The sequence below is a fragment of the Hoplias malabaricus genome, chromosome 5 (genome assembly GCF_029633855.1).
Source record: "Hoplias malabaricus isolate fHopMal1 chromosome 5, fHopMal1.hap1, whole genome shotgun sequence".
In the NCBI taxonomy this organism is placed as follows: Eukaryota; Metazoa; Chordata; class Actinopteri; order Characiformes; family Erythrinidae; genus Hoplias; species Hoplias malabaricus.
In genome coordinates, this window is record NC_089804.1 from 11,244,318 (window position 1) to 11,258,488 (window position 14,171).

General features: G+C 39.5%; 1 protein-coding gene across 6 annotated transcripts; it reads right to left on the bottom strand.

The window, feature by feature from the left end:
• Nucleotides 1-243: 243 nt before the first annotated feature.
• On the bottom strand, nt 244-13,924 carry znf341 (zinc finger protein 341). Of its 6 annotated transcripts, none has more exons than XM_066673128.1 (16): nt 13,863-13,924; nt 12,948-13,055; nt 12,253-12,443; nt 11,695-11,844; nt 10,332-10,547; nt 9,875-10,049; nt 7,532-7,622; nt 7,052-7,257; nt 6,359-6,546; nt 5,935-6,143; nt 4,782-4,878; nt 3,527-3,659; nt 3,015-3,126; nt 2,244-2,314; nt 1,494-1,721; nt 244-1,097 (listed from the first exon to the last, which is right to left on the bottom strand). In XM_066673128.1, the coding sequence occupies exons 1-16, from the start codon at nt 13,891-13,893 to the stop codon at nt 880-882; spliced, it is 2,424 nt and encodes an 807-aa protein (XP_066529225.1). In that variant the 5' UTR covers nt 13,894-13,924; the 3' UTR covers nt 244-879. The 6 variants fall into 6 exon arrangements, with proteins under 6 accessions (XP_066529225.1, XP_066529224.1, XP_066529226.1 ...); XM_066673127.1 differs by having other exon boundaries at nt 6,359-6,543; nt 7,532-7,625; XM_066673129.1 differs by having other exon boundaries at nt 244-1,088; nt 7,532-7,625.
• Between the last annotated feature and the right edge of the window lie 247 nt (nt 13,925-14,171).

Below are 14,171 nucleotides of genomic sequence, written 5' to 3' on the forward strand. Positions count from 1 at the left end.
CTCATTAAATTAGTTTTAGCAATTCATTCAAGCAGGTTTTAAAGCAGGGGCACTGACAGTATTTGAGAATGAACTGAAAAGCTGCAGCTGGGGCAAATTCCACTGAATATAAGAAAAGGAACAAAACATCAATATAACACATTTAATTTGGTGGGTTTGGCAACCCAAATACATGGATCTCAACACTGGTTTTGTTCTAAGAGGTGCAAGATACTCAAAAATGAGTAAAACGTCTTTAGGCAGGGAGTATTCATTTATTTTAAATGTAAATAAACATTTAAAATAACAATTCTCAGGGAAATGCAGCAAAGGAAATGGTCTCTCAATTCTTAGAGAAATCATTATCCAAAATTAGTGAAAATATCTGAAATTCTCTGCTGTGAGGTCCACAATAATGGGAGTTCAAACTGGACCTTGGATATTTTAATGGGGTCCTCTGGATAATGTGAAATCAACCATATTATTTTAAAGTGCATGACTTTGAGATCACAGCATTAGCAGCAGTGTTTTATATTAATTCAAGCTTCTCTCAGCTTTTCTCTTCATTGAGAAAATAAATAAAATACACAACTGTTTTAATATAAAACAAAAAAAAAGTGCAGAAATCCCTTTTCCTCATGGCCAAGGTGAAACGTTTCCTTCGGTACACAGGGAACCAGACTGGAGGTCTCAGAACTAATGTAAACTAGGGGCTCAGCTCGAGTCCAGAGTCCAGAGCACAGTTATGTCTCTGCAGGAGGGGTGTGTGAATTGTCACATTCGTGGTAAAGCAGTAAATCAGGACAGACACTGTGAAACACTATCATGAAAACGTCTTCAAGTATTTTTGTGTTATATTTCTTATGCCTCCAGCCCAGTAAAGTCCCCCAAACCCCTCCCTCAGTCTCCAGCTGCTCCAAACACAGGTTCAGTCAGCAGTGTCCCTCCACCACCCTCCATCTCCAACAAGCCTCTGTCCCTCTCCTCGTCCTCTCGATCCTCTGATTCTGTCGCCATTGCTCCACTCACAGTTGTCTCTCCTTCATCATCATCATCATCGTCGTCGTCGTCATCTTCATCCTCCTCCTCTGCAGTCTCAGCCTCCTCAGCTACAGGCTCTGGATATTCACCAGGGAAAAAAAACACAGAACAATTATTTACCATTATAGTACTGCAGAGTATCAGCAAGTACTTAACTAGCAGAAGTTAGCATCTGTGAAACAATACGCACAAGGGGCAGTGAGCACGCGCACACACACACACACACACACACACACACACACACAGCAGTAGGCAGCCATCCCTTGTGCCTGGGAAGCAGTTGGGATTTGCTTAAGAGCACCTCAGCAGTTGACTGAGGGAGGAAGACAGCACTGTTCCTTCACTCCCAAGGCCCCCAATTCTCCTGGCTGAGCCTCGTCTGGGTGAACCACCTTCGTGATCATGGTGTCATATCTGGTAGACGTATGTTTGAAGTTTATTTGCACTTTAAAAATTGAAACGTCCACCATTACCTGTTGCTTGCCCCTCCTCAGAGCTTCTCCCACAGCCATGTCGCTCCATTTCTGCTGGCGCTGTAAGGGGGCACTTGTGGTCTCTGTAGTATTTGTGGCGGCTGAAGCCTTTGCTGCAGCAGGAGCAGCGGAAGCGGTAGTTATTGGTGTGAGAGCGCTGGTGCTCCAGCATGTGAGCTCGCCGGCTGAAACTCTTCTCACACAGCTGACACTTAAAGGGCTTGATGCCTGCAAACACACCAAGGGAGGGAGGGGAAAAAAGACTTTCTTACTGTTCTTTAAGCTTGTTGTAATTGTGAATCATCCATGAAACATGAGTGAGTGTGGGAACTACTGTCAGGGAATGAAAGAATCATAATTGATGCCACGCCATATTCAGAAACCTTTAACCCACTGGGTAGCCAGTGTTAATGTTTTCAAAAATTCCTGTGAGATCTGACCAGACCAGCTAGCCTCACTCCTTACGTTCATCGGTGGACTGTGGTGCCCATGACCCTGTAACTGGTTCACCAGCTGTCATTTCCTGGACCAATGTTATTAGGTATTAACCACTGCATACCAGTAATACCCCACAAGACCTGCCATTCTGGGGATGCTCTGACCATCTTTGCCCATTTTTACAACTTCCAACACATCAGCTTCAAGAAAAGACTGTTCATTTCTGCCTAATATATCCCAACACATCAAAGGAAATACATTAAAATGGTCCTGCTGTTTTTATTTATTTTTTTATTGTTTTTTTTTTCTTACCAGAGTGTGAGAGGATGTGGGCCTTCAGTTTATCTGGTCTGTTGAACTCTTTAGTGCAGCCAACATGCGTCCTTTCAGAAACACAAATCAATACTCAATACTTACAACAAACAATGAATACATGGCTATATTTATTTACTTTGCTGTAACAGAATCATAGACATTGATATGTGAACAATATTTTCAATAACATACCCCTCATTTTTATTTATTTATTTTTTCATTCATTCATTCATTCATTATCTGTAACCCTTATCCAGTTTAGGGTCACGGTGGGTCCAGAGCCTACCTGGAATTATTGGGCGCAAGACCCTGGAGGGGGCAGCAGTCATTCACAGGGCAACACACACACACACACACACACACACACACACACACTTTTTGAATCGCCAATACACCTACCAACGTGTGTTTTTGGACTGTAGGAGTAAACCAGAGCACCCGGAGGAAACCCACGCAGACACAGGGAGAACACACCAACTCCTCACAGACAGTCACCCGGAGCGGGAATCGAACCTACAACCTCCAGGTCCCTGGAGCTGTGTGACTGCGACACTACCTGCTGCACCACCGTGCCGCCCTATTTTTTAATGAACATTGCTATACTGCATTAAATATATAATCTCTGGTGGGGTATTTTATGCTTTACTCTAGGGAATTCTGCAGGCCTATTAGGTGTATTGATTGACACTGGTCTTTAAGGGTCACTACAATTTAAAGGATTCCACTGTACTAGTATTTAATGACCCCCTCCAGATCTCTGAACCATACCTGAAAGGGCACTTGTATTTCTTAAAAGGTTCGTGGATCAGCATGTGCCTCTTCACTTTGTCCTTGCGGTTAAAAGTGGCCTCACACACTGAACATTTGTATGGCTTTTCCCCTAGAATATCAACACAATTATCATTAGGAGCACTTTGTAGGTAATAACATTAAAGGAGAAATGCAGTGATTCTTCTACAGAAGCATCTATTATTGGGACACATTACGTACTAAACCTATGTCGGTCCCATTAAAGGCCACTCTCTTGTGGAGGACCTGCTCCATGGAGCATACACTAGTTCATTAAAAGATAATTGATTATTCATCTCATTTGAGTTGCAGTTTATATGAACAAGATTATACTTAGTTGTGTAAATATGTTTTTGTTATTGCTTGGGAGTAAATAATACAGATTTCTCCTTTAAGATTAATAACTAACAGCAGAATAAAGAAAGATGATAAATCAGTTAAAAAGTAAGCAATTCTGAGTGCTTTTTGTTCAATTTAAAAAGTTCACCAACCTGAGTGTATCTGTGTGTGGAGTTTGAGGTAGTGCTCTGTTTTAAAAAACTTTTTACATATTTGGCATTTGAATTTGCCTCCTGCGGTGTGAGTGGAGAGGTGTCTGCGGAAATATCTCTCACAAGGAAAAACCTGTGCACAAACAGCAAAAATACACATTTGTTCATTAATTTTATAAAACTGTTTCAGCCGATTTAGTGTCATGGTGTGTGTGAGTAGCCCATCTGGAATCACTGGACACACCAAGGACAGGGTACCAGTCTCCAACCCAGAATCATGTTACGTTTACTCATTATTATGAGACACTAGGCGTGGGCGATATGGCCCTACAATAATATCACAATATTTAAGAGTATTTTGGCAATAATGATATTCTTCATGATACAACACCACACTGAAGAATACTTTATTAAATGCAAGAACAGACTATTGCTACAAAATGAATGTTATATTTCTAAGACTTATATTAAATTAAATCAATTTAATATATATTAATAATATTAAATGATTTTTTAAACGAATAATAATATGGTTTAATATACATCTGATATTTTGTAACTTAACCACAATTCTCTTCTCTATTTTGGAGCAAATTCCTCTGTCTCAGAGTCGTTTTCCACCGTACTTCACTGTGGCTAAATGACTCATAAAGAACATATGCTGTATTATGGGTAACTGCATGACGTTGTTACATAAACAAGTCAGAATACAGGAGGTCCTCTGGTTACGTCAGTCCCGAGTTACGATGTTTCGTGGTTACGACACATCTCCCATTTACTGTATAAAGCCTTGTTTTGACTTAAGTGGTTTGGCGTCATAAACGTCGTAACGCTAACTTCGTGTTTGTTGTGCGCGGCGGAAGAATACACGGTTACGCGGCTCGGGACCGAGGAGGATAGGTGTTAGGATACGATAAGTGCTTACAGTATGTTATTTACGTACAGTATGTACGTATGTTCCGACTTACACCGAAAATCGGTTTACGACGCGACATAGGAACGGATCAACGTCGTAAGTCGAGGACCCCCTGTATCACTAATATCACGATATTGATTTTGTTTATCATTTTAAAAATGATGACAATATTATTGCGAACGATACGATATGGCTCAGCCCTATGACACAGAAATATTTCTAACATTTTTTAGAAGAATAATCTTGAGACTGTAAATTTGGGTTTATTTGCTATGTATCAATTGTAATCAAACAAATATATTGAGTATTCAATAATAAAGGAACTCTGGGAATATGTACCTTCTGGCAGTGTGGGCAGGGGTAGTTGTGGGAGGCGGTAAGAAGATGCTGCTCCAAAGCTTCCTGAGTAGAGTACTTGCTCTGGCATTTATTACACCTGCAGAAACCAGCCAAAAATAAAAATTTGATTGTGTTCATTCATAACAAGGCACTTTAAATGTGTGTCATAGAACCAGAGAAGACTTCACTGACTAAGAGAAACATTTGTAATACACATATTGAAAGATAAACATCACACAAAAAAAAAAAAAACAACAGCATGTTCTTCAACCTCTTCAACATATCGTCTCAACTAGCGTGAACTGTGAGGTCACCAGTGGGCATGTCGAGGTAAAGAGCTAGAGTCTGAAATACAGCGTTATCGAGCTGCACAAGGTCATTTTCAACATTTTATATAAATAATAGGAAATAAAACAGGAACACACTGTTTTTCTGGGGCTGTGTTTAGTGCAACACCATGCGTGTCATGACCCTGACTGTTTATCTCTGGCTCTGGTGCTGTATTCAGCCTCAACGACAACCCCGCTGATGACGTATCCTTGGTTCCCCTCTAAACTTGTAGAAACGCGAGCCGGTGTTCTGACGAGCTGTGCTACCTTGTCGAAATGTGCTGCTGTACAGTACTTTTATACATACAGTTGTTTAAATAAAACTGTAGGTGAGATAAATGTAGTGCATCAGAGAATGCTGGCTACAGCAATATAAGCAGGAACTACGATCAGCCCAAATCCCCTTATTAAAGAAATGATAAGATTATTACAGTAAAAAGAAATGGTTTTATATTTTTTACATTTAATCCGTGGTGTACAGTTTTAGGACACTCAAGCAAACAATAACAGTACTCCAAGATTGTGTAATGCACCAGAGAAAAACAGATTTAACACGATAAACGAATGAAAACATTAAAATTTTGGGTCTGAGCATGTGCAGAGCTGCAAAGTAGCACATTTTGACAAGGTAGCACAACTCGACAGAACACCGGTTCACTGGATAGAACCAAGGTTCCAAGACTCAGAAACGGTACCGGTTCAAGAACTAGAGTTCTTTTGGTGGAAAAGCGCTATCTGTAATCCTCATATAATGCAAAATCTATGTACCAAAATCACATGGCTTGGCACTACTTTAAACTAGTGTGAAGCAGAGTGTTTCTGACCTATAGTAGTTGTTCTCCTTGCGGGGCGTCTGCTGGGGGCAGAAACTATGAGAGTATTGATGAAGGCCCAGTTCAAACAGAGAGGGGAAGATTTTGCAGCAGAGATGACAGCGGTACGTCAGATGCTCCTGGTGTGTACGAATGTGTTCCAGAAAGAGATCCAGTTTCTGGAATGTCTGAGAGCATGTTTTCACCACACACCGGTACACCTGCACAGGAAGACAACATTTTGACCAAATTAATTCCATTTATTGGCATTATCTCAATATTCCTCATCTGAACCTCTCAGATTACAGCACTGGACCCTTGTTCATGTGACTACACAGATGAGGTTAAACAGAACACAATGAGCTCAGAGAAGAAAATGTGCTGATTATGATATAACTAATAACAAGAACGGAGGTGAATTGAGAACGGACAATACCTGCTCGTCTTTGTGCTGAGTCATGTGAGATTTGAGTTGGAAGTAACTGCTGAACTTGGCGCTGCAGAACTGACACTGATAAGAGCTGTCGATGAGGATGATCTGCTTACTCTGATGCTGAGCAGTCCCTTTAGCCTCTGACATTCCAGATACCTCTGTCTGCAGCTCCTCCTCATTCTCCTCCACTGCTGTTGGAGAAGAGAAATAGGCAATAAAGAAAAAACAAATGAAGAATGGAAACATCCCTGCGAGTAGTTTCCGCCTTTGTTCTTATTGGTATTTTGTTGCTATTGTTACCATTTCTGTTTATTGCTTAAGCTGAGTTTGTGAAATGCATTACATGCTCATTTTAAAAAATGTGGCTGTCATTTAATCTGCTCTTTTCCATATATCATGTAAATTCTCAGAGCTGCTGCTGGGTTTGTTTGATGTAAGGGACGTGATCAAACAAAAACCAAAGACCGTTCTCAATGGCAAAATTATTATGCAGAAATTTTGAAAAATAGGTGGATTTTTCCCTTAATCAGAAGCTACATGTGTATTAAGATTTGTTAGTTTGATGGTTATTGCTTTTGTGCCTTAAGGGCAGCATTTACATATGAATGTCAGTGCCGCTGTTATGAAAGGCTGAAATATCACTGTATCTGTAAATGCAAATGCAAAATGAAATGAAGAAGAAGAAACGGAAGTTACCCTGAGCCTCCTGAGCCTCAGCCGGCTGCTGTGTGTTTTGGTCCGTGTTCAGGGGCACCATTTTCACAGTGATAGGAAGTCTGGACACTGTGCTGTGGACCCCAGCTGGCCATACCTTGTGAGTCTGCATGTGCTTCTTCACATTGGATTTTTGGGCAAAAGCCCGACCACACACTATGCACTGGAAAGGCTTCTCACCTGTGTGACTGGACAGAACACAGTAGACAAAGATCATTCAAGACTTGAACATTGTAGCTTACAAATTTGGACATTTCTAAAACTTGGCAGACATCCTTTTACACAGTTATTTACAAATTTGAATGGTGTCACATTGTAAGATTTTGGTTAGGTGTAAGGTCTAGATTTAGTTCAATACGAACAATATTTTAATGTTACTTAGGTAAAGTCTGAATTCATTTTTATAAATAAAACATTACATGCCTGGGTGTGAGTGATGTGGCTGTTGTTCATGGTGGTTACCTCCTAATGTGTTGTTGTAGGTCAAAGTTTTTGGTGAAAACCTTGTCACAGAAGTTGCACTTCAGCTTCTGACCTTTAGCCTTCGACTGTCCTACTGAGAGAGAACAATAAAACCTTTAAAGAGAATTAAATATAGTTTTCATATAGAATAGTTATTTGTTATATACAAAGCCCATAGAAAGTTGTGAAAAATTCTAAAAATGCAATAAAAACTAAGAACAGTTTCATTTCTTAATTCACTTAGACTCTTCTTTAACTGATAAAATGTACAAGAAAGTGTTGTCAGGCAAAATAAGACTGAAAAGGTTATACAAGTAACACTGCTTTGGAAGGTTAGCACAACTTCCAAACTTGGTAATAGGTGAGATCATCAAGACTGAGTATAAAAGAGGCATCCACTAAGGGTTTAGACTTTGCTAGCAAGAATGGGTCACTGTTCACCACTTTGTGTCAAAATTTGTGAAAGAATTTTCAGTCAGTTTCACTACAGTTCAAAAATATAATAAAGCATTTCAGAGTCATCTGAGATGCACTGAAAAACAGTTGAAATGTATTCTATGGTCAGCCAAGTCCATGTTTCAGCTGTTTCTGATCAAAGCAGACGTCAGATTCTACATGCCAAATATGATAATGACCCTCATGACTGTGATGGCATGGATGTACATCACTGCCCACCGCATAGGTGATCCGGGTATATGTGAAGGTACCATTAATGCAGAGGCTTTATTGATATTTTGGAGAGACGTATGCTGCCATCAATATATCTCTTCCCAGGAACTCAATGTCTATTTAAGCAGAGCAATGCCAGGCCTCATTCTGCATGAGTTACAACAGTGTGGCTTCATAGAATTAGGGTGTATGTGCATGAATCTCCTGCCTGCAGTCCAGATCTGGTTCATTTTTAAAATGAATGCTGCATCATGAAAAGCAGGATTAGTCAAAGGTGATCACAGGGTTTTGAGCAACTCAAGTCTAATACAGCAAGAATGGGAGAAAATTCCACTTGCAAGACCACAACAATTAGGATCAATCCTGGTACATCCCTTGTACCAATCACTTAACCCTACTGCTCCATTTTGCCTAGGGATAGGGTGTCACAATTGACTGGATAGAGGAGTAGGGCAAAGTGTTAGAAGGGCTACAGGCCCTTCAAATGCAGGCACACTTCTAATGGAGTGTTATGAATGCCATGCAGAGGGCAAATAAACACTCAAATGTATCTATTTTCTCCGTTAAAAACTATGAAGAGCATTGTATGACCTTAGTTTAATGTAATTTCAGTATATTGTGACCCTTTACTTCATAGCAAGCATAAAAGCTATTACCAGTAGTATGTTGATGGTTCAGAAGTAAGCTAGAAGAGTTTTGTTCGACCTTAAATGGTGAAGCAATTACATTCTAACTCAGTGGTTATCTATCTCATCCACAAAGGAGCACACCTGATTCTACACGTCTGATCAACTAGTCTCCTCTAAACAGTTATACAGGGTGTGCTCCTGTTTGGTTGGAATGAAAACCTGCAGCCACGCCGGCCCTTTGTGGGTAAGATTGGTGAGCCCTGTTCTAGCTCCTGTGCTACGGCAATATTTAAACTGGAACTGGTAGATTCAAACAAACAGATGACATATAAGAAGCTGAATTGAGATTTATCTCACAGAAGAGTTAGAGGTGGGCACTAATATATTATTGCAGAATGCACATGAAGCCCTATATTTAAAGAAAGTCCATCAGTGAGGTTGCTACACTTTACTGTGCTGATATCACTGCATACTGGCAAAGCTGCCCACTAATGTCATATCAGGCTCTTTAATGCTTGTCCTATTTTGCAGGGGAATATTTTAACAACTAACAATTTGTAACTTGGTTCCAATGGGCAAGGAGACACTTTAAAACAAAGGGTAGGAGTTAAAATAAGAAATGCAATTGCACCCCAACATCTTCAACTTCCTAACGATTAAATAATACAGCTTAAAAGAAAGTGTTGCTGGGGTAAACATGCCTCTCTACCACCTTCCTGAGTGTGTTGGAGGCATCAATTTCTACAGTTGTTTATATTTAAAAAATAATTAAGTCACTGAAAACATTAAAATGTTTTTGTCCTTTTGTCTGTTCAATTAAGATTGAAGTAAATTAACAAATGGCAAACTCTGCATATTTGATAAAATGTTAGTTGTTAATCTTAAGACTTAATATTCTGCATCTGCTCTAATATTTTCAGTAAGTACTGTGAAGGTATAAATATTATTAAATGAGACTCTCCACTGAGAACGATAAGAAAACGTAGTCCTTAATCCAGGCTTAATACAGGTCTAGAAGCATAAATGTATAAACTGACGTTAGTACCATCCTGTCCTTTCTTGGTATTTCTGGTTTTCTTGGGGATGATGATTTTTTCGTATTCTGCGAGCTCGTGCAGACCAGCTGAGCAGGTTTTGGCTTTAGCGGTTGGTTTTGCCGAACTATAGGCAGGAGCGCTGCTGAAAGCCTGACCTTGATTCTCCACACAATGACTGGGACCCTGAGACAGACAGACACACACACACATTTTGAGGAAGTTAACAAAAAGCTTAGATTACAGTCAGGCAGCTTATCAAATGTTTTGCGGTTCTCAGTTAATGGTCTCATGAAATTATGCATACATGCTTTACAGCATATATGGCATGACAAAATACTGAAAGTATGTAACAATTAATTTAAAACAACCATTTAAAAAGTCATACTACAACACAAAACACACCAACAAACTAATACCAATCTTAGCATTTGAAAGGAACTAACCCTAACCCCATCTTTGCTGTACCTGAACTGACTGAAAGGACTGCAGTCCGAGAGCATGGACTTCTGTATTAACACCTCCTGCCATCGGAGGAAGTGTGCTGTACACCTGCACCACTGAGTTATTGTTGCTGGAGGGGACCTGAGAGGTCAGGGGCTGAGTTTGGCTTGGGGCAAGCGGGTGGTGGGGCTGAGGGTGGTGCTGCAGATATGATGCTCCAGTGGGCATGCTCAGATTACTCTGAAAGATAAAATGACAACAGCAGTCAAATCACTCCTGACATTCCTGAAGTGAACAAACTTGATACCACTGGCGCGAGCATTATGCCAGAAACCTTATGAAGTAGAGAATGGTATTACAGTGTGAATGAGAATACACTTTTTATATGAGGAATAAGGTCTCTCCCCATTCAAAGAGACAGGAGCCTGATCTTGTACGATTGGCAATTACTGACAGGTGTTTCAAAAAATGGCTGCCAACTGGAAAGATTTTCCTATCATCCTCTGGTTTCATGTGAACATAACACTGTATTACTGCAATTTTGTGAACAATTTTGTGTGCTCATGAGGGCTGACATACCCATGTACTGCGTTATATTATGAAAAATGGAAAAGTGCTGAAGCAGAGGACAAAAATAAACTAAACCTAAATAATTAATGATAGTCAGGACTTTATCATAAAAGCACAAGCTTAAATTAGCATGCTTACATTGTTTATCTGATTCTTCCAAAACATAAAGTTGTTATTTACAACTTAAATTTACAGAAATATATACAAGGTGACATTTGTAAACGACCTTGTTCCCACCTAACCTCATCTGCAGTAAGTAAACAAGAGCTCAAGGTCTGTCTCAAATAGTGTCTTACACAGTGCATTTGGCCCAGGAATCTGATCTCCTCCAAACAGGAAAGAAACTGCCTGCCACAGTGACTTTTAAAATGTTGGCTTGTTCACCCATATGCAGCACTATACATCCAGTGTAGACTGATACACAAGAGTATATTTGCTAGACATCCATGCTTTGTCTGAGAGAAGCTATAATTATAAAACATGCTTGGTGCACTACTTAGAGAGTAGATGCTTAGCAAACATGAGAGTAGAATATGGATGCAAACAGTACAACTCAGATGCTGTTATAATTTGCAACATTCAGTTTCTTGGCCAGGTTTTGGTTCACAAGTTTCATCCTTCAGTTTCATAAAAGTAATATTTTTTTCCGCCAGTTTAAATGGGATTAAGTAATAAAGTAATTTCCCCAAAATGTCAGCCACAGTAGAAAATAAAAAACCCTGACTGTAACACAGGGTTAAGAACTGTGCTAGCATATCTAAGATTTCACTATAATGACCAGTTACCGCTTACAAGTTGTAACAAAGAATAAATTTACCTGAGTGGATGCCTGCATGGCTGCCATGGGCTGGTCCATAGACGTAAATGCAGAGATGGCTGACATAAGAACCTCGTCACTGACCAGAACGTTCCCTTGCACCAGTGTGTGTGTGAGAGGAGAGGGAGGTACTGTTATGTATGTGGACACCTGTAAACAAACACACACACACATAACTGTTGTCTATAATACTTTTAAAACCACCTAAAACTGTTTATGTCTTTTCTCAGGTCTAAACGAAGACCTTAATAATCTGCATATTCCCAGGTGTAAACCAAAGTTCCTCTAACTGTATATTCTTAGGTTTATGCTGTCCCCATCCATAGAAAACATTACTTTACTACATTATTTCAACACAGCCACTGTCCTTCACATTGTGTGAAAATTTCATGATGAATGAACCAATAGAAAGGCTCCAAAGTTACTTGGAATAAATACCTTTTACATTGAATTGCACTGAAAGATAAGGTTTTTTCTTCTCCTGTATAGTATAGAAACTATACTTTTTTGAAGATATGTGTTCATCACTAGGCAGTGATAGTATAAAGTGCCTTGTACCTGTCTGTTGACAAGTGGTTGCTGCACAGTGCTGATGGAGGGGATGGAGGTATAGGCGTTGCTGGAGGCCAGAGACACAGTAGCCAGTGAGGGGGTGTTGGGCTGGCATTGCTCCCTCTTATGTGTCATGAACGCTGGCAGAGAGTTAAACTGCTTCTTACACTTTCCACACAGAAAGACATCATCATCATCTGGGGAAAAAAAAGACTCGTATGTGTCATTTATAAAGCTCTTGTTTAACTCATTAAACATGCCCGTATGCAAATGAAACAGGATCACATCTTGAGAAATGTAAGCAGATTTGGGTAGAAATATTAGTAACAGTAGTTGATCTTGATCATTGCGTTGCCTGTAAAATGTTAGAAAACCAAGCCATCATCTGGCTTGAATCTCAGAATAAACTCTGTGTTTAAACGGGCTGAAAAACGAAGGGTCGCTAATGAGGATCAAAGACATCACAAACAATGTGATGTGCCCTATGGAATTTAAACTCATTTGTTGCTCCCCATCTGGCCTTTGACAGGCAGTAATACGACTAATATTTGTTGTGAAAAAAATTAACACAATTTGTGAATTTAATTAAAATATTTCTGTAAACATTCAACAAAAAACAACAGCATACATACTTCTCATGGATATCTAAACATATTCTGTTTTCCTCAGCAACTATTCAAAAGTCAAAAAATGCTGCTCACCCATTGGCTGGATGGTGGTCCCTGAGACAGTCTGATTACTGGGGTCAGGGACACCACCTTGGCCATCCAGAAGAGACTGGACGGCAAGGACTGTTTGGTTGTCCATTCCTATAGAGTAACAAAATAAAGCCTAATAAATGTAAAGTTTTTAATCATGAATATAAATTTATTCTCCAACAGTCAAACAGCAAGAAGACTAGACATCCAGTTTTATCATTATTACAAAACAGGCAAAATATATTGCTAATTAACACCAGGCAGCTGTAAATGAAATAACGCATCTTTAATAATAACAACCACATTATAAAAACATGCACCGAACACACACGTGTATTAAATGTGTATTTCATATCTCTAAATGTGTAAAGACCAACATGAGCCTTGTACAGCTGTTTTCACTGATCCTTTCTGAATGAATGGGATTAAGAAAGCCTGTTTAGTTTCCCTCAGTTCACTGTTCAGTTTACACTGTGGCTCGGCTTTTCCCATCAGTAACCCTTCTCCCTCCGCCATCTTCTCTCCCTCGGTGAGGAGCTGTTGTTTTAGTAATCCTCCCTCCCGCTTCTGCTTCTCTTCGAATCTCAGCACATTAGTAACGCCTCCTTCTGTTTATATATATATTCAATACCATGACCAAAAAAATTATAAAAAACATTCAGTTCGGCGGCGAAATTAACGTTTATTTGCCACAAAGCTGATGTTAATTTCCTATTCGGCAACCTCGTATTGAAATTTTCCGTTCCACCTTAAATGCTACAGTAGTTATATTAACCATTTAAGGTGGAACGGGAAAACAGAAACTGCCTGTGGAAAAAAGGAGGCAGAAAACAGAAAGAAAGGCCTGCAGTTCCGGTAAGATAAAGATGTCAGAATCTTTTTTAAAGTTTAAATGATTTTTAAAATGCTTTTGGGTACCTTCTAGCACCTCAAATATCGCCTGCGACATGATGGAGTCTTCGGCTGGCGGAGGAGTGGGCGGAGCCTGTCGGCGGATTAATATCCAACCTGTCATTGTTTTGTTTTGTTTTTATCTCGTTTTAATTTCTATTCATGCAGCACTCAAAAGTTCCAAAAAGAAAAATAACACTCATTTAACACTGAATTTTCGCTAATTTGGTTGCATTTGTTTAAAAAATTAAAATTTAACACTAAATATTATATTATGTTTAATATTATGTTGAAGAAATAATGTTTTTTGGTTGGATGTTTGAATGTTTGATTTTA